This window comes from Misgurnus anguillicaudatus, chromosome 6 (genome assembly GCF_027580225.2).
Source record: "Misgurnus anguillicaudatus chromosome 6, ASM2758022v2, whole genome shotgun sequence".
Classification (NCBI taxonomy): domain Eukaryota; kingdom Metazoa; phylum Chordata; class Actinopteri; order Cypriniformes; family Cobitidae; genus Misgurnus; species Misgurnus anguillicaudatus.
This window is the reverse complement of record NC_073342.2, coordinates 669,207-689,621: the sequence shown is the minus strand read 5'-3', so window position 1 is coordinate 689,621 and position 20,415 is coordinate 669,207. Positions and strand designations below refer to the sequence as shown.

Sequence of the window (20,415 nt, the reverse complement as noted above, 5' to 3'; positions counted from 1 at the left end):
TTCCCCCATTTGACCGTTTCTATTTTTATTTCTAATATTTTTTCATTAAACATTTAATTCAGTGACTAATTCAATGACACACTGTTTCTCGTTAGTCAGTGTTCATGTTTTTTTTAAACAAACGCTGCTTTGTTTTCTGATGATAATGTTTTCCTGGCTCTATAACACTGTAACAGTAACATTAAATTGCTGTTGGACATTTTGAGTTTGAAAGATTTTTCTAATTTGTTTTGGAAATAAACACAAACTCAGCACTGTGGATTTCTGGAGCACACCAGGTCCATCCTCTGGCAACAATTCAATACACTTCAGAGAGATGAGATCACATTATTATTTCAATGTGTGACTTAATTACTGTTTTTAGATGATAGTTGAGGCACTTTCATTAGGTCTTGGTCTAGAGACGCAAGAGAGAGACGCAAGAGAGAGACGCAAGAGAGTGGAAACACTGTTATCGGAGCTCCGCCGAGTTCATCATCTAAATCTTACTTTCTTACTATCTTGTTCCTATCTATATAATATAACTTACTAGTTCATCTTAGGAATACCTTACCGTGACGATTATTCAACAGTTTCAATAAGTGAAACGATTTATCACTGGTAAACACCCAGTATTAGCATATAGCCCGGTAGCATTAGCAAACGAGGAAACGCTGCTCCGTGCATTGGAGCTCCTTCGAGTTCATAATCTAAATCCTATTTTCGTACTATCTCGTTCCTATCTATATAATATAACGTACTAGTTTATCTTAGGAATACTTTACCGTGACGATTTTTGAACAGTATTAATAAGTAAAACGATCTATCACTAGTAAACACCTAGTGCTAGCATATAGCCCACTAGCATAAACAAACGTGCACTTGCTCACTGTCTGTTTACTGTAAATCTGCCTTCTTTTTCGATCTAATGGCGGACTCATCCGATGTATGTTTTTAAGACCTTTCCTCACCAGAGCGGGAAGCTGTGGAGGAGTTGTGTCCCGGCATTAGCACCAGGCGGTACAGCGTGCCTCACATCACCTTGGCTCCAGGCACCCGGAGACGACCGAGGCACGCAACGAGCGAGCACCCATCTCGATGCAGCTTCACGGACCGCGGTCTGGCGAACGGAGACGCCATCGCCCAGCATGAAAACGGTAAGACTCCGCTTGTCATTGTAACCTGCACTACTTGCCACATGTACAGTTTAGCTTCTTCCGTCAGCATAGAGGGGTTTACATGTGCTAAGTGTATTGAAGTAGTAAGGCTGACGGAGAAGGTTGCAGAACTAGAAGCGCGCATCCGAACGCTAGTTGAGGACAGTAAGACCGCTAATGTTAATGTTACAAACACTGTTTCGGGTGCGCCTAGTGTTAAGCGTAATACACTTGGCTCGGTTCCGACTTCAGAGTCAAGGCGGCTGACTAACTGGGTGACTGTCAGGCGGCCTAGTCGCATTCGGCATCCAAATCACGTTCCTGTTTTAATATCAAACAGATTTTCTCCACTCAGCAATACACCGGCTGAGACATGTGTTAAAGGTGCCCTGGTTATTGGAGATTCTATACTCAGGAACGTTGGCATTGAGGCACCAGCCACCATAGTCGATTGTATACCGGGAGCCAGAGCGTCTGACAATATATACAAACTTAAAGTGCTTGCAAATGCTAACCGTAAGTTTTATAAGATTGTTATTCACGCCGGCACGAATGACACCAGACTCCGCCAGTCGGAGATCACCAAAGATAATATTAAAGAGGTGTGTGAAATTGCAAAAACAATGTCAGACAATGTAATTTGCTCTGGTCCCCTCCCCGCCTACCGGGGGGATGAAACTTACAGTAGATTAGTGTCTCTTCATGGCTGGATGTCAAAGTGGTGCCCTCAGCATAACGTAGGGTTTATAGACAATTGGAAGCATTTCCGGGGAAGACCTGACCTGCTAAAGAGAGATGGCCTCCATCCGTCTCCGGAAGGAAGTGCTATACTCTCTAGAAATCTGACCAATAGTCTTACTTTTGATATTGTCTGACTATCCAGGGCCCAGGTCAGGAAACAGACAGATCGGCTTACCCATCAGTCTGTTAGCTGCCTTGACATGTCAAGATCACATATATCCCAGCACATAGAGCCTTTTTTAACAGAGTACCAACACATCTCGACTGTGTCTGTTCCTCGAACAAATAAATACAGAGCACCGTTTACCTCGTCTCGTACAAATCTTATTAACATAAAACTAGAACATAATACATTAACAGATGAAACTCAAATGTTAAAATTCGGCCTTCTTAACATTAGATCACTTACCAACAAAGAACCAATTATCAATGAAATAATTACTGACCAAAACTTAGATGCACTCTGTTTAACAGAAACCTGGCTTAAAGCAGACGATTACACCAGTTTAAACGAATCCACCCCACAAGACTATTATTATAAACATGTTCCTCGTCTAATAGGGAGAGGGGGTGGTGTAGCTACAATATACAATAAAGTATTCAAAGTAAACCATAAATCCAACCTAAAATTTAATTCGTTTGAAATAATACTGTTAAATATGGAATTAACTGATCGCAACAACAAACGACTTTCGTTCATTTTAGCTACCATATATAGGCCTCCAGGCCACCACACAGATTTTCTTAAAGAAATAGCAGACTTCCTATCTGAGCTTACAGTCACTGTAGATAAAGCCCTTATCGTTGGTGATTTTAATATCCATGTGGATAATCCAAATGATGCATTAGGACGTGCGTTTATGGATGTTCTAAATTCTCTCGGCATTAAACAAAACGTGTCAGGGCCCACGCATACTCGTAATCACACACTAGACTTAATTCTGTCGCTCGGACTCAATATTAATGACATCGAAATATCACCCCAGAGCGATGCCGTTTCAGACCATTGCCTTGTGTCATGCACAATACTTCTAGATAGGACCGCTCAGTCCACAACATGCTACAGATTAGCCAGAACAATAATTTCCACCACTAAAGATAGCTTTATTAGCACTCTTCCAGACCTGTCTCAAATGAAACATGTAGCAGATAATCGTGAAGATCTAGATATTATAATAGAAAACCTGAACAACGTCTGCTCTAGCACGTTGGATGCCGTTGCTCCCATTCGAAAAAAGAGAATCAAAGAAAAACCGCCAGCTCCATGGTATGACCATCATACTGCAGCCCTTAAAAAATTAGCTAGAAAAATGGAAAGAAACTACCGAAGCACAAAGTTAGAGGTATGGCGTTCAGCATGGAAAGAGAGTGTTCAACACTACAGACAGGCTATTAAAACTGCCAGATCTACCTATCTCAGTACGCTTATTAAAGAAAATCATAACAACCCTCGTTTTCTATTTAGCACAGTTGCGAAACTGACTAGAAACAAAGAACAAACAGAAACCAATAGTAAACTCCAACACAATAGTGATGACTTCATGAACTTCTTTACTAACAAAATTATGTTTATTACTAAAAGAGGTATTTCATGTTGTGTCAGACACGGTACTTAATATCTTTAACTCATCTCTAGAATTATGATACGTTCCAACAGCTTTCAAACTAGCAGTTATTAGACCGCTCATTAAAAAGCAAAACCTTGACCAGGGAGATCTTAATAACCTTAGACCAATCTCAAATCTACCTTTTCTTTCTAAAATATTAGAAAAAGTAGTGGCAAGCCAGCTACGCACATTCGTAGAAAATAATGATACATATGAAAAGTTCCAATCAGGATTCAGGCCCCACCATAGCACAGAGACAGCGCTGCTTAGAGTTACAAATGACCTCCTATTAACATCCGATCGTGGTGAAATCTCAATCCTTATATTACTAGACCTTAGTGCAGCCTTTGACACAATAGATCACACAATCTTACTCAATAGACTAGAAAACTATGTTGGCATCAGTGGTCAGGCGTTAGCCTGGTTCAGATCGTATCTAACCAATCGATATCACTTTGTTTATGTAAATGAGGAAGAGTCATATCACTCCCCCGTTAAATACGGCATACCTCAGGGATCAGTTCTAGGCCCTATCCTATTCTCGTTATATATGTTACCTCTAGGAGACATTATCAGGAAACATAACATAAGTTTTCACTGCTATGCGGATGATACCCAGCTTTACATCTCGTCGCATCCTAGCGAAACCCACCAGTTTTCTAAGCTAACAGACTGCATTAGTGACATTAGGGACTGGATGGCACAAAACTTTCTTATGCTAAACTCCAATAAAACAGAGATACTTATTATTGAACCGAATCGCTACAAACATAATATGTCAGATTACAAGTTGCCCATAGATGGCTGCACGGTGGTGCCATCTTCCACGGTTAAGAATTTAGGCGTAATGTTCGACAGCAACTTATCCTTCGACAGTCATATCGCCAACGTCTGCCGCACAGCATTCTTCCATCTTAGAAATATCTCAAAAATACGCCATATGCTGTCTGCATCAGACGCAGAAAAGCTTATACATGCTTTTATGACCTCTAGAATAGACTATTGTAACTCGTTACTCGGGGGATGCCATGCAAATCAGGTAAACAAGCTACAGCTGGTTCAAAACGCCGCCGCAAGAGTGCTTACTCGATCTAAAAAGTATGACCACATCAGTCCAATTCTGGCATCTTTACACTGGCTACCAGTTAAATATCGTATACAATTTAAAATATTACTAATCACCTACAAAGCCTTAAATGGCCTAGCGCCTTCGTATATTAAAGAACTACTATCAGAATACAATCCATCACGTAAACTGCGCTCACAAAATTCTGGTCACTTAATTATACCTAGAATATCAAAAGTGTCTAAAGGTGGTAGATCCTTTTCCTACTTAGCCACTAAGCTCTGGAATGATTTACCAAATAATGTTCGAGTATCAGACACAGTCGATCAATTTAAATCTAAACTTAAGACATTCTTCTTTAACAAAGCATTCACATAAAATGTCCAGTAAATGTACATTTCCCGCAGTAGTTAGTTTGTCTAGAACAAAGCACTCACATACCTCATATGGGTAATATACTATTGCCGCAATAGTTAGCCTGTCTGGAACCGAGCCGACTTGAACCACTATAATGTTTGACACTTGCATTGCATGCGAACGAGTCTGTGGAACAGATCGTGCATCGGAGCTCCGTCGAGTTCTTCATCTAAAAGCCTTTTTTTACTATCTTATTCCTATTTATATATTAAGTTTTACCTAGGAATACTTTACCGTGAGGATTATTGAGCAGTACTACCACGTGAAACTATTTATCACTAATAAACACCCACAGTGTTAGCATATAGCCCGCTAGCTTCAACAAACGCTGCCGACTGAAGCTAGCATTTTCCGATCTAATGGCGGATTCATCTGATATATGCTTTTCTGACCTGTCCTCGCCTGAGCGGGAAGCTACGAAGGAGTTGATCGGTTTGAGCAGATCCAACGCGAGCTACAGCGCCCACTTCACCATGTCTCCGGACGTCCACAAGCGACCGAGGAATGCGACAAACGAGTACTCCACGCGATGCAGCTTTACGGACCGTAAGCGAGTGAACGGAGACGCCATTGCCCAACATGAAAGCGATCGGGAAGCTGTGGAGGAGCCGCTGCCCGGCCTTCGCAGATTCAGCATGCCCAACATCACCCTGGACCCAGACGTTCGCAGGCGACTGAGGCGTACCACAACCAAACCCCCAACGCGATGCAGCTCCGCGGAGCGCGTTCGGGTAAACAAAGACGCCATCGCCCAGCATGAAAGCGGTAAGACTCCGCTTGTTATTGTAACATGTACTACTTGCTACATGTATAGTTTAGCTTCTGCCGTTAGCATAGATGGGTTTACATGCACTAAGTGTATTGAAGTATTAAGATTAACTGAGAAGGTTGCTGAACTAGAATCGCGCATCCGAACGCTAGTTGAGGATAGCAAAACCGCTAACGTTACTGTTGTAAATACTGTATCGAGCGAAAAGACTAATGGCTCGGTTCCGACATCAGATGCTAATGTAAACATTACAAACAATGTATCGAGCGCACATAGTGTTCCGACATCAGATGCTAATGTAAACATTATAAATACTGTATCGAGCGCGCATAGTGTTTATCATAATACACATGGCTCGGTTCCGACATCAGAGTCAAGTCGGCGGTCTAACTGGGTGACTGTCAGGCGGCATAGTCATATACGGCGTCCATCTAAGACCCATAACGTTACGGTACTTTCTAACAGATTCGATCCCCTAAGGAATACACTAGCTGAAACACCTGTTAAAAGTGCCCTGGTCATTGGAGATTCTATACTCAGGAACACTAACATTGAGGCACCAAACACCCTAGTCGACTGTATACCGGGAGCCAGAACGTCTGACATTAGATCCAAACTTAAAGTGCTGGCTAATGCTAAACGGAAGTTTTCTAAGATTGTTATTCACGCCGGAACAAATGACACCAGACTCCGACAGTCGGAAATCACCAAAGATAATATTAAGGAGATGTGTGAAATTGCAAAAACAATGTCAGACAATGTAATATGCTCTGGTCCCCTCCCCGCCTACCGGGGAGATGAAACACATAGTAGATTAGTGTCTCTCAATGGCTGGATGTCAAAGTGGTGCCCTCAGCATAATGTAGGGTTTATAGACAATTGGAAGCATTTCTGGGGTAGACCATTTCTCCTAACCCGAGATGGCCTTCATCCGACATCAGAAGGAAGTGCTATACTCACCAGAAATCTGATTAATATTCTTAATTCTGATATAGTATGACTATCCAGGGCCCAGGTCAGGAAACAGACGGATCAGCTTAACTGTCCGTCTGTTAGCTGGCATGATATGTCTAGATCACATATATCCCAGAACTTCGAGTCGATCTTACCAGAATATCAACACATTTCAACTGTATCTGTTCCCCGAACAAGCAAATACAGAGCACCGCTTGCCACATCACGTACAAATTTGACCAACATAAAATTAGAAAACAATACATTACAAGATGAACCTCGAATGTTAAAATTCGGCCTTCTTAACATTAGATCGCTTACCAATAAAGAACCTATTGTTAATGAAATAATTAATGACCAAAACTTAGATGCACTCTGTTTAACAGAAACCTGGCTTAAAGCAGACGACTACATTAGTTTAAACGAATCCACCCCACAAGACTATTATTATAAACACGAACCTAGGTTAAAGGGGAGAGGGGGTGGTGTAGCTACAATATACAACAAAATTTTTAAAGTAAACCAAAAATCTGAACTAAAATTTAAATCATTTGAACTAATGTTGTTAAATATGGAAATAACTGATCGTAACCACAAACAGCTCTCTTTTGCCTTAGCTACAATCTATAGACCTCCGGGCCACCATGCAGATTTCCTTAAAGAAATAGCAGATTTTCTGTCTGAGCTTGTAGTCACTGTAGATAAAGCTCTTATCGTTGGTGATTTTAATATTCATGTGGATAACCATAAAGATGCTTTGGGACGTGCGTTTATGGATGTTCTAAATTCTCTCAATATTAGACAAAACGTGACAGGGCCAACGCATACTCGTAAGCACACATTAGACTTAATTCTGTCACTCGGGCTTAATATTAATGACATCAAAATATCACCTCAGAGTGATGCAGTTTCTGACCATTACCTTGTGTCATACACTGTACTTCTAGATAGGATCACTCAATCCACAACATGCTACAGATTAGCCAGAACAATAATTTCCACCACTAAAGATAGCTTTATTAGCACTCTTCCAGACCTGTCCCAAATTAAACATGCAGATAACTGTGATGATCTAGATATTGTAATAGAAAACCTAAACAATGTCTGTTCTAACACATTGGATGCCGTTGCTCCCATTCGAAAAAAGAGAATCAAAGAAAAGCCGCCAGCTCCATGGTATGATCATCACACCGCAGCTCTTAAAAAGGCAACTAGGAAAATGGAAAGAAATTATAGAAGCACAAAATTAGAAGTATGGCGTGCAGCATGGAAAGATAGTGTTAAACACTACAGACAGGCTATTAAAACCGCCAGATCTACCTATCTTAGCAAGCTTATAAATGAGAATCATAATAACCCTCGTTTCCTCTTTGGCACCGTTGCAAAACTGACTAGAAACAAAGAACAAACAGAAACCAATAGTAAACTCCAACACAATAGTAACGACTTCATGAACTTCTTTTCTAACAAAATTACGGCTATAAGGGAAAACATCGTAGCTACACAGGCAGCCACCACTCTACCCGTTAGTTCACTTAACACTAGACTACCACACGAACATCTTGATTCATTTAAACCTACTACAATAGAAGAGCTCTCTAAACTAGTAACGTCATCCAAATCATCGTCCTGTATATTAGACCCCGTTCCCACAAAACTACTTAAAGAGGTATTTCCTGTAGTGTCAACCCCGGTTCTAAATATCTTTAACTCATCGCTAGAAATAGGATACGTTCCAACATCCTTCAAACTAGCAGTTATTAAACCGCTGATTAAAAAACCACAGCTTGATCAGGGAGAGCTTAATAACTTTAGACCAATCTCAAATCTCCCTTTTCTTTCGAAAATATTAGAAAAGGTAGTGGCAAGCCAGTTACGCACATTTTTGACAAATAATAGTACATATGAAAAGTTCCAATCAGGATTCAGGCCCCACCATAGCACAGAGACAGCGTTGCTTAGAGTTACAAATGACCTCCTATTAACATCCGATCGTGGTGAAATCTCAATTCTTATATTATTAGACCTTAGTGCAGCCTTTGACACAATAGATCATACAATCTTACTCAATAGACTAGAAAACTATGTTGGTATCAGTGGTCAGGCGCTAGCATGGTTTAGGTCGTATCTAACCAATCGCTATCACTTTGTTTATGTAAACGAGGAAGAGTCATATCACTCCCTGGTTAAATACGGTGTACCGCAGGGATCGGTTTTAGGTCCTATCCTGTTCTCGTTATACATGTTACCTCTAGGAGACATTATCAGGAAACATAACATAAGTTTTCACTGCTATGCGGATGATACCCAGCTTTACATCTCCTCACATCCCAGCGAAACACACACGTTTTCTAAGCTAACAGACTGCCTTAGCGATGTTAGTGACTGGATGGCACATAACTTTCTTAAGCTGAACTCCAATAAGACAGAGATACTTATTATTGAACCGAATCGCTACAAACATAATATGTCAGATTACACGTTGCACATAGATGGCTGCACTGTGGTGCCATCTTCCACGGTAAGGAACTTAGGTGTGATGTTCGACAGCAACTTATCCTTCGATAGTCATATCGCCAACGTCTGCCGTACAGCTTTCTTCCACCTTAGAAATATCTCGAAAATACGCCATATACTGTCTACATCTGACGCAGAGAAGCTTATCCATGCTTTTATGACCTCTAGAATAGACTATTGTAACTCGCTACTCGGGGGATGCCATGCAAATCAAGTAAACAAGCTTCAGCTAGTTCAAAACGCTTCCGCAAGGGTACTTACTCGATCTAAAAAGTACGACCACATAAGCCCAATTCTGGCATCTTTACACTGGCTACCAGTTAAATATCGCATACAATTTAAAATATCACTACTCACCTACAAAGCTTTAAATGGCCTAGCACCCTCATACCTTAGAGAATTACTATCAGAATACAATCCATCACGCACACTACGGTCACAAAATTCTGGTCTCTTGATTATCCCTAGACTATCAAAAGTGTCTAAAAGTGGAAGGTCATTTTCCTACTTAGCCCCTAAGCTCTGGAATGATTTACCAACCGATGTCCGAGAATCAGACACAGTCGATAATTTTAAATCTAGACTTAAAACTTTTCTCTTCAACAAAGCATTCGCATAATTTGTCTAGTAAAAGTACTTAACTCGAAATAGTTATTTGTACCGAACAAAGCACTCGCGGTCATAAAACAGACCAACCAAATAAATAAATAAAAACCTTATCTTAACGTATAGTCGGATTGCGATTTTGGAACTTTCGTGTTCTTGTGAATAGTATGCCATACAAACCCGTTTGCCACTGATCGTGCATTAACGGCGTCAGTGGGGCATCCAGCCTTAGTCAAACGGGTTGCCACGTATGGTTGGGTTGGGCTTTTGGCGCTTTCTTTATATTGCGAATACTATGCCATACAGACCCGTTTGCCACTGAACCTGCATTAACGACGACAGTGGGGCTTCCAGCCTTAGTCAAACGGGTAGGCACGTATGGTCGGGTTGCGATTTTGGCCCTTTTTTGTGTCTTGTGAATAGTAAGCCATACAGACCCGTTTGCCACTGAACCTGCATTAACGACGACAGTGGGGCCTCCAGCCTTAGTCAAACGGGTTGGCACGTATGGTCAGGTTGCGATGTTGGCGTTTTCTCATGATCTTGTAAATAGCATGCAATATAGACCCGTTTGCCACTGAACCTGCATTAACGACGATAGTGGGGTTACAGGCCTTAGTCAAACGGGTCGACAGGTTTCATTTTCTCTTTCTCTTAAAAATCAGAAGGTGACCCTTAGTTACCATATATAGCGTCGCAGTGGGCCCCCAATTTGCAAAATCCTCAACTGTGGATAATATAATTATGCCGCAATAGTTAGTCTGTCTGAAACTAAGCTGATTAAACCACATCACTGTGTGACACTTGCATTACATGTGAACGGCCCCTACGCTAATATGATTTTGTTTTTCTCTCCCTGTCCTGTCCTCGACCCTGAGGACAATGGGACAAACAGACCCAGTTCCGGTAGATGTGAAAGTCGACTCACCTCTGATCTACTGGTCGTCCATCACTGTGATGCCCAGCTGATGCCTGACCAACGACCACCGGCAGAACCCGCTTAAACCCCGCTTAATCCCCGCTTAATCTCCTTATCCGTCTATATGTGTTTATATACATATATATCTCCCAAGGGTTTTTCCCTCCTAGGACTTTTTATTTTTTTTCCTCGGCTCAACAACCCGGGGTTTTTGTTTTTTTTCTCCTAGGGGGTTTTTTAACCCGGGGAGGTAGCCTGCTTGGGCTTAATTTAGCATCTTCTCCTAGACGTTACATTAGTAATACGCTCGTTCATAATGTCGAGTCATAGCCTCAGCAAATTTGACAGCTTATGCTATTGTGTATTATGTTGTACTATCTGTCATTTTTCTGTGCTTTTACTGCTTCTATTAATGTAAAGCTGCTTTGAAACAATTGAGTATTGTGAAAAGCGCTATATAAATAAAATTGAATTGAATTGAATTGAATTGAACGGCCCCTACGCTAATAGAATTCTGTTTTTCTCTCCCTGTCTCGTCCTCAACCACGAGGACCATGAGACAAACAGACCCAGTTCCGGTTGCTGTGAAGATCATTGCATCACTGATCCACTGGCTGTCCTTCAACGTGATGACCAGCCGATGCCCGACCAACGACCACCGGCTAAACCAGTTTAATTCGCTTACCCGCCTCCTATCCCTACCGTTTTTATATATATATATAAATATATATTAATTCCTCCCAAGGGTTTTTGTCCTTCTAGGACTTTTTCCCATTGGGTTTTTTTTCCTAGAGGGTTTTTAATCCCAGGGAGAGTAAGCCAACTTTGGCTTAACTTAGCACTTTACTGTATACGTTACATTATTAATATGCTCGCTTGTACGGTTTAACCGCTATCTCTACTTCTTATATTATCTATTGATTTTCTGTGTTCTCCTCTACATCTTCTCATGTAAAGCTGCTATGCAACAATTAACACTTGTGAAAAGCGCTATATAAATAAAATTGAATTGAATTGAATATTCCTCAATAAAAACGCAGAGGCATTTTTTGGCTTTCTGTGTTATTTGTCATACTGCCGTGCAAAGGCAAAAGGCCTGGTTTTGGCTAAAAATTAATTATTGATTTTTTGGGATATTCAAGACCTTTTTAATTATGTGGATAAGTATTTTGAAATAGTAAGTATTCTTTTATTTATCTATTTATTTATTTATTTATTTTAGAAAATAATGGGTTGTCTTTAACAGTAACTTAGTCCAGAAGAAACCAAGGCAGAACACTGCAACACCAGTTACCGCTCTTTGACTTTGCTTTGGAATGCTCAAATTTAGTTCGGGAGTTCTGCCTTTGCTGCCATAACTTTAAGCAATAAATAATCATAAATACATGTAACATTATTTTTCTTTCTTTTCATAATTCATATTTTTCACTTTGTGCCACCCTGTCAGTGGCAGACTGGGACTGCCCACTAGTTGCACTAGTTGACTTGAAAACCATGACAGCGGTACATGTAGCACGATTACACATAGAATCATTATAACAGTTTGCAATTAAATCCATGTCCTACCTGTTCTTGTAACCAGATAAAATCCATGGCAATGAAAGTCATCTTATACATTTAATCCACAATAATCCACAAAACAATATTTAAATGTGAAAGTATTATTAAATTATAATTTTTTATTTTGTGCTACCATACTTACTTCAAAAAACAGTGGTGTTTTCTTTAACTGCCTTTTGCCTATGCATGACATCTCACGTTTAAGCTTAAGATTTTTTATGTAGATAATTTTTATTACTAAAACATATAATTGCCAGATTTCCAGTCTCTTAATTTGGCTGGTATTGTTTTGGTACTTAACAAGTTATTAAAAATATCTCATAAATGAAGCATGTTTTGCCTGTATATTTTTACTTAATTCATTTACATTTGAAATGTTGTGTTAGTGCTTCTGTTGTTTGTTCAAAGCAGTGTCAGGATCCTGTCAGATTCTTGTTTTGTTTTAATGTCTAGTTCATTTTGACAGGGTCCTGACATCCCTGTATACTTGTATTGTGTCTGTGTGGAGAGTTCTGTCATGTGAGTGGAGGACAGAACCCAAATGCAGACAGCTCATGGTAAAATACTTTTATTTTATAACAAAAACTCTTAAGGGGGTAAACGATGACAAGAATCAAAACATGACTCACACGACATGTCAAAAGACACACAATGATCTGGCACAAGACATCAGAGTCAATGGCATTAAATAGGGGAGAACTAAACCAGGGAACAAGGACACACAGGTGAAGGGCATAAACTAATAATGAATAATTAACAAGGAAACAAGGGGGCAGGGTCAAGACTAAAGACAGGAGAGCATGAGGTACACGAAACATAAACACAGGCCATGTGACTCTACACACAAAACAAGACAACAATAAGGGCTGCCATGATCCTGTCACAAGCAGGCTGTTCATTTTATTTAAACAAAATGCCATTTTACTACTGTAAATTCTCACCTTAGATCAATGGTAAATGGCTGGTCCACTCTCAGTGTCCATTCACAGCGGGCGTTAGTTGGGTAACTCTCTAGCACCAGGTGACCCTGCCTCCTATGAATCACCCCTCCACATGCTCAAATAGGAGTCAGTGAAAGAATTTTGTCAAAATATGAGACTTAAAATCTGCATGGATAGAGGTTATAAAGGTTATCCATACAATGATTAAATGTTTACAGAGGTGAAGCCATGGGTTTTTGTAATGTTTTGTTTGAGATCAGCTTTTAACATGACCTCAAATCTCTTATGAACACACATACAGTTGTAGTTTATAACATTTGAAATTAAATGTTTTTTTAGAAAACCCACTCCGTTGCCTCAGAAGACATTTACCTTTGTGGATTAGTTTAAGCATGCATGTGCTTTTTGTAGCTAAATAAATACAATCCAATGCAATTATAAAGCTGAAAAGAGTCAGGTATTATTTACATCAGCCTGATCTCACAGGAATTCATACGTTTTTTTACAAGTTGGCTAATTCATATGAATTTGTACAAAGTGTTAATAAGATAATTCTAAGAATATGAAGTAATGATTTGAAAAACAACAACATTGAAACCCCAACCCTAAACCCAAAAGCAATTAAAGCAAATTATTAAAAAACATATGAATGTGGTCATACAAATTACAAGTGAGCCACCTAATAACGAATTGCCATGAGATTGTTGTATTTATAATTCCAACTGTGATTTTTCTTTCCTTATGAGCCTTTAATATTTCTTTCTAGTGCAGGGGTTGTCAATCCTAGATGTGAAAAGCCACTATGTTGTAGAGTTTAGTTCAAATGTTAGAAATGCTCGTATAGTCAGTATATATATATATGCAAGCACTCATTGTACTTTTATCGGTGCGCTTTCGTCATTAAGATGCGATTGTTTTGAAAAAAGCAGGAAGTAAAGTGCTCTCTTAACACTGGAACCCATCGTAACGTTAAGTCTGTGTTTTTTATTCAGAAGTTGTTTGGTGCACGATTTCAGACAGCCCTCTCACATGTCATCATATTGCTTAGTTAATCTGTCACATGTGCAGCTCTGACATTCACATAACCCTGCTGCGTGCATCAAAAGGTTTTTATGGAGGCAGATGAAGATAAGTGGTCGCGCAATTGACGTCATCACCTTTTGAATCGCGCTCAGGCGCGATTGCGCTCACACCATAGCCTTCCACACATTCTGCAACCCGGCCAGGGCACGATTAACCAATCCGTGCCCGGGCGTGGTACAGAGCGATCACACTAGTCAAACAGTGTTGTTTTCGCCAACGATGACGATAACGAAATGATTTCGTTGACGCACATATTTTAATGACGCTAACGCGACGATGACTAGCTAAAAATGTCTCTAAGGTGACGAAAACATGACGAGACGCTTTCGAGTTTTTGTTGACGAAACGAGACGGAACGAAAATGATAATAAGTGTGACATTCATAATGCATGTCATTTCTGCCTATTTTGCGTGAAATCAGTCTGTTTTTAGCTCAAAAGTATCAGCAATGCTGCCGCTTTCTATCCTTGTTTTGGGTCAACACAGTCTCACTCACGCTCACGCCCACCACCCGGCTGCCGCCATGCCGCGCAGGCGCACAAGATTTCAAACAACAACAACAACACACCTGCGGCTGTGGCGAGTTCGAAGGACCGTAGCGGTGACGCCAATAAACGGAAACGACGAGATGATTTATGGACATACTTTCAGTATAACCCATCAGACAGAAAAACGGAATGCATATTGGGAGACGACGGTAAATGTGTCCACAAACTAGGTGGGAAGAATACCACCAATCTCAAGCGGCACCTGAAGGCTCATCAGGCTAATATTTTTTAAAGGTAACTAACAAGTCACGCTGTTAACATATCATATACATTCAATTTTACTCGACAATCGGCTTGTGACACATTTCATGGTAAGCTTAAGGTTTTACATGTATCTGCTTGTCAAACCTAAGCCCATTTCCAATACTTTTTGTGGTGTATTTAAATAAGGCAAGGCAGGCGTTTCTCAACTTTATAAGCGAGGTCTCAGCGTAACACACAAACTCAACATGATGGTATATTGGCTAAACTTTTTTCTTCATAACTTTTTGTTATGACATGCGCAGAAGGCACATCGACTAAAACAACGGCAAGCCCTCAGGGACAACCTTAATGCACATTTTAATTGTATTAAACAACCACCACACTTTTTAACCTAAATTCATTGGTTAAAAAATACTTTTTTTACTAAAATTGACTTAAACTTGACCAAAACCTTTTTGCGTTTTCGTCGACTAAAACTTGACTAAAACCTTTTTGCGTTTTCGTCGACCAAAACTTGACTAAAACTATAAATTTTACAAGTGACTAAAATGTGACTAAAACTAAAAGCATTTTCGTCCAGAAGACTAAGACTAAAACGAAAACTAAAAGGGCTGCCAAAAACAACACTGTAGTCAAACGAACCAGGCTTTGGGGGTCAAACGCGCCCGAGCTCGGTTTGGATAGTGTGAGTACACCATAAAACATTTTCAAACGCATTTTTTCCGCAAATTACAGAAATTTAGACCCGGCGGGAGATGTATACTGCTTGTGGACACCATGCTAATTGCTAAAAGCTAGCGGGATTTGTTCCGTTTAGTAGTTTTTGGAGAGGCATCCAGCTGCAGCCCCGCAGACTCACTTCTTGCTAGACACCAATGGCTGGACACCAGTGGATGGACAGCTGACGTAATTTCCGTATGGCCATTCACTTTTCAAATTTGACGCGCCATGCACATGGCAGCGGTAAGAAAAAATAATAAACTGTCGATGATTTATCGGTCATGTCAGAATTCCATTCTGATGGTAAGATTTGTCTAATTTTACTAAGATGTGTGTAATTTCCAATAAATATTGCAAAACCACAAAGTGTTAATTTGATTTGCATTGTTTGGTAAATTGTCTGATCATGTGAATCTACGTATATTTTAAACACAGAAGTGGTTACATAAAAAAAAAAACTGTGGTCAATTAACATGTAAAGTTACAAGTCTGTTGTATTGACAAAACGTTATATTCCATTGATCTGGCTGAATTTAAGTCACAAAAAAATAGTGAAATGATCTGAACAATATATATTTTCAAGGTGGTTCTTGTGAATGCAGTTTGCATGAATTATTGATGTTATAATATTAAGCATATTATTGAGAATTGTTTTATGTAAAGAGATATGATAAAGATCATATTTCAATTTGCACACATTTTATATTATATATTTTAAGTCATTAAAGTAAAATGACAATACGGAAAAGACGTGTGCAATTAAGCCTACAAAAAATGTCTATCCACTGGTGAAAACCGAAAATAAATATGCTGTCTATCCATAGGTGAAAATATAAAATAAATATGCTGTCTATTCAGAGATGAAAATATAAAATAAATATTCTGTCTATCCAGAGGTGAAAATATAAAATAAATATGCTGTCTATCCAGAGGTGAAAATATAAAATAAATATGCTGTCTATCCAGAGGTGAAAACCGAAAATAAATATGCTGTCTATCCATAGGTAAAAATATAAAATAAATATGCTGTCTATCCAGAGATGAAAATATAAAATAAATATGCTGTCTATCCAGAGGTGAAAATATAAAATAAATATGATGTCTATCAAGGGGTGAAAATATAAAATAAATATGCTGTCTATCCAGAGGTGAAAATATGAAATAAAATTGCTGTTCATTCAGCGGCGAAAAAGGAAATTAGCAGCGAAACGGAAATGACGTAGGCTGTCTATCCACTGATGTCCATCCACTGGTGTCTAGTCGGAGGTGAGTCTGCGGGGCTGCAGCTGGATGCTATTGAGTTTTTGGACTTCCTTTATTGAATAATATTAAAATACCTTATGGTAGGGCTGCCTAATTATTTAAGCTACTGTATTTGCAATAAATTGGAAATGATACATTTGAAAAATACAATAAATTGCAAGGCTGCAGAGAACACTGCAGCAGACTTATTTAGGCTACTGAGGATTTAATTATTTTATTTTAAAATACTTAGTCGTGAACTAAAGTGGGCCGGTCTAAGGCATGAAACTCCAGGGCTGGAAATGAGTCCAGCCCTGGATTAATATGTAATGTTCAATTAAAAGCAGCATACGCTCAGCTATCATGATTATGTTACATATGTTTAATGTCACTTAATTTACTGTTGAACCATCTATTGATGGTTTCATCATGCTTAAAACTTTGTGCTCCTGTAGAGCTCAGTGGTAGAGCATTACATTAGCAGCGCAAAAGGTCAAGGGTTCGAACCCAGGAAAAACACAAGATATCTATACCTTGTAATGCACTGTAAGTTGCTTTGGAGTGCCAATACACAAATGTAAATGTAAGAAGTAAAAATAATTGAAATGTGATGATCGGGTGCAAATTTCTAAGTCTGAGAAAATTTTGGTGCGGGTGGGTGACATCTTTGAAGCAGTAGATTTGAGTGACATTTAAGCCGATCCATGGATCTCTATTGAACGCTAATCAAGCACACATGAAAAATCTAACTAAAGCTCTCAGGTTTACTTGTAATGGACATCAACATTCAACAGGACAATGGCCCTCCAGGACTAGGACTGCCCACTCCTGTGCTTGTACTATAACCTTCCCAACTTTTTCTGTTCAGCCCACTGATCTATATAAATGACTGGATTGCGCGTGACGTCACAACTGTGAAGCCACCGCGCCGCCATGTTGGTATACCCAAACATTCTATTAAATCAATGGACGCGATCAGATTTTAATGATAAAACATCACTTTACTAGTCTTCGTTTTTAGGCCATATCTGAAGTTATCCTGTACATTATTACAACACAAACGCCCTAAGCATGTACATAGTTATTTACTGAAAGTTGTACATTTTAGTTTTTAATCAGTTATTATACATTCATCTTCATTAAAGTATCAGATCAGCAGACAAACCGCAGCATATTTAGTATTAATGACAAACGTGCTCATTTTGAAATCTAAATAAATAATCATACTTTGTACCGTATGTGCATGCAATAATTTGCTGGTTTTATGTTATCTAAACTTACAAATTACCTAAACGTATTTAGAGAAATAACGCTGACCGTGTAGCTGAATGTCAAAAAACTTTATTTATACCCGTGTCATTAACAGAACGCAGCAGACACACTCACCTTAAAGTTTTTTATAAATCCATTTTCCTGCCCGATTAAAACATAAACATTGCAAATAACACCAGAATTAACAGTTAATTTATGTTACCAGCCGGAGCGGGCTACTAAATGCTCCTCCGGCGCGTTCCACCTCGAGGAGGTCCCCAAAAGCACCCCAATGACCAATAAGATGAACACAGGTAAGTAAAGTTAAAACAAGTTTTATTTAAATTATTTAAAATGCTTATGAGCAGGGGGAAAAGGGCAAGGGGAATTTTTTTAAAAAGGTCTCTCCTTCTGTCTTCCACAGATCCTTCGGGGATAGGGGCCAAGTGCCGTGCCAGACACTACTGAGCAAGGGAGGGGGGGGGCGAGGGGGCAGAGTTCCTCTCCTTGGTCCTTCTACCCGTGGCGTGCTCCTTTGCTCCTGGAGGCAGATCAAACAGTGGTTTGGAGAATGCAACGGGGCTTTGTGACAACTACCTGCTTGGTCTTCCATCGGTCGTCTCACGACTCACTCCAGTGACTTCCCATCAGGGAATCAGGTAAGTATAAGGACTTTCTCCTTGTCCGTGAACTGACTCTCCTTTTCCTCGGCTCCTTTTCTGCAGGGCACCGAGGCCGCTCCTCTCCGTCCGCAGCCGGCTGAAGTCCCCTCCTGAACCAGGAATCAACTATAGTCACAGGCACACAAGAAACAGGTTAGAGGGAGACTCACTGTGTGACAAGGCCTCTCGTTGGCCTGAAGGGTTTGGAGAGCAGGCTTTTGTAGTGACCACCACTCTACTTTACACGGTAGGTTACCTCGAGGGCATCACTCACCTGAGCCAGAGAATGTGACAGGTGGATGGAGACTTTGCTCAGCGTGCAAGACTGGACCTATGGGATACTCAGGTAAGGTAAACTTTAGTTCCGTGAGTACATGACAGGTCGGATTTAGGTAGCTCTTAGCTCGGGCTCTATAGTGGCTCTTCAGTCCAGTGGCATACAGTGCTGTAACGACAAGACAGTTTCACACACAAATAGCTCTTAGATCTATTCTTCACTGACGTACAGCTTTTGTGATTTCAGGACCCTCTGGGTGCGTGTGGCTCTTAGCATGGACTCTAAGGTGGCTCTGTGGCTCGATGGCGTGCAGCTCTGCAATGACAAGACGGTTCAGGGAAATATAGCTCTTAGCTCAGACTCAGTCGCTCAATGGCGTGTCGATCTGTGTCAGCAGGACCATACAGGTACGTATACTTTTACTTTAGGTTCTAATTCCAAAGGTTCTTCAGGTAAGTATGACTCTTAACTTTACTCCTTCCTCCCTCACTCTAGACACAACACAGCAGTATTACAGCATAGGTGAATGAAAGGATGTACATCACCTGGCCTTGGTCCACGGCGAGAAACAGGTAGGACGGGGAAGTGATCTCCGTAACGGACCTGGCGCTTTTGCTCTGCCTCGGGGTCAACACCCAATGCCTACACTGGTGAGACAGGCGGCTGGACTTCCTATCTCCGCACAAGGTTGCACACCACAGACAGTAGGTATCTCCACAATGCTTCTACTTCCTGTACTTTCCACTATGGTCCTTCCCACAGCATACAGGCTCAAGACATGCAGGCGGGGGGAATAACAAGTACGTCCACAATGATAGTCATGTACCAGTGGCTCCACAGTGTGCCTCACAGCAAAACTGGCATTCCCTAGGGGCGGTATGAGCAACAGGGACACGGCACAGCACTGCAAATGCTTCAGGTGCACACACGTCAATAATGCACTCTCACACACGGCACTTCACACTTCTAATAGTGAAAATTAAGGCTCATACCTCCACACTGGGTCATTACACTTCACTGGGGAACTGATGTTTACACTTGCGGCCGCGGGCGCTCTGGACGGATTACACGGGTCCCCGCACTACGCTCTGGATATCCTTCAATCCACTGGCTCACCCACCGGCTTCGGTGTCCACGGTAGTGCCACTACGTAACAACACACTCTTCACACGGCAATGACTGTCCGTAGCTTCAA

General features: G+C 40.4%; 1 protein-coding gene and 1 long non-coding RNA gene across 8 annotated transcripts in view; one reads left to right on the top strand and one right to left on the bottom strand.

Annotated features, from left to right (window-relative positions):
- pamr1b (peptidase domain containing associated with muscle regeneration 1b) overlaps positions 1–20,415 on the bottom strand; it is a 174,404-nt gene that overhangs the window by 123,531 nt on the left and 30,458 nt on the right. For 5 of the 7 annotated variants that reach the window (XM_055192301.2, XM_055192300.2, XM_055192299.2 and 2 more), the window contains exon 4: positions 13,234–13,348. The exons of the other annotated variants lie outside the window; for them this stretch is intronic. In XM_055192301.2, the coding sequence (XP_055048276.2) occupies positions 13,234–13,348 (115 nt within the window). The remainder of the gene's footprint in view (positions 1–13,233; positions 13,349–20,415) is intronic. 7 annotated transcript variants of the gene reach the window in all.
- On the top strand, positions 406–2,410 carry LOC141364223 (uncharacterized). The gene is made up of 2 exons (XR_012369854.1): positions 406–600; positions 939–2,410. It is a non-coding gene; the product is annotated as an uncharacterized lncRNA (long non-coding RNA).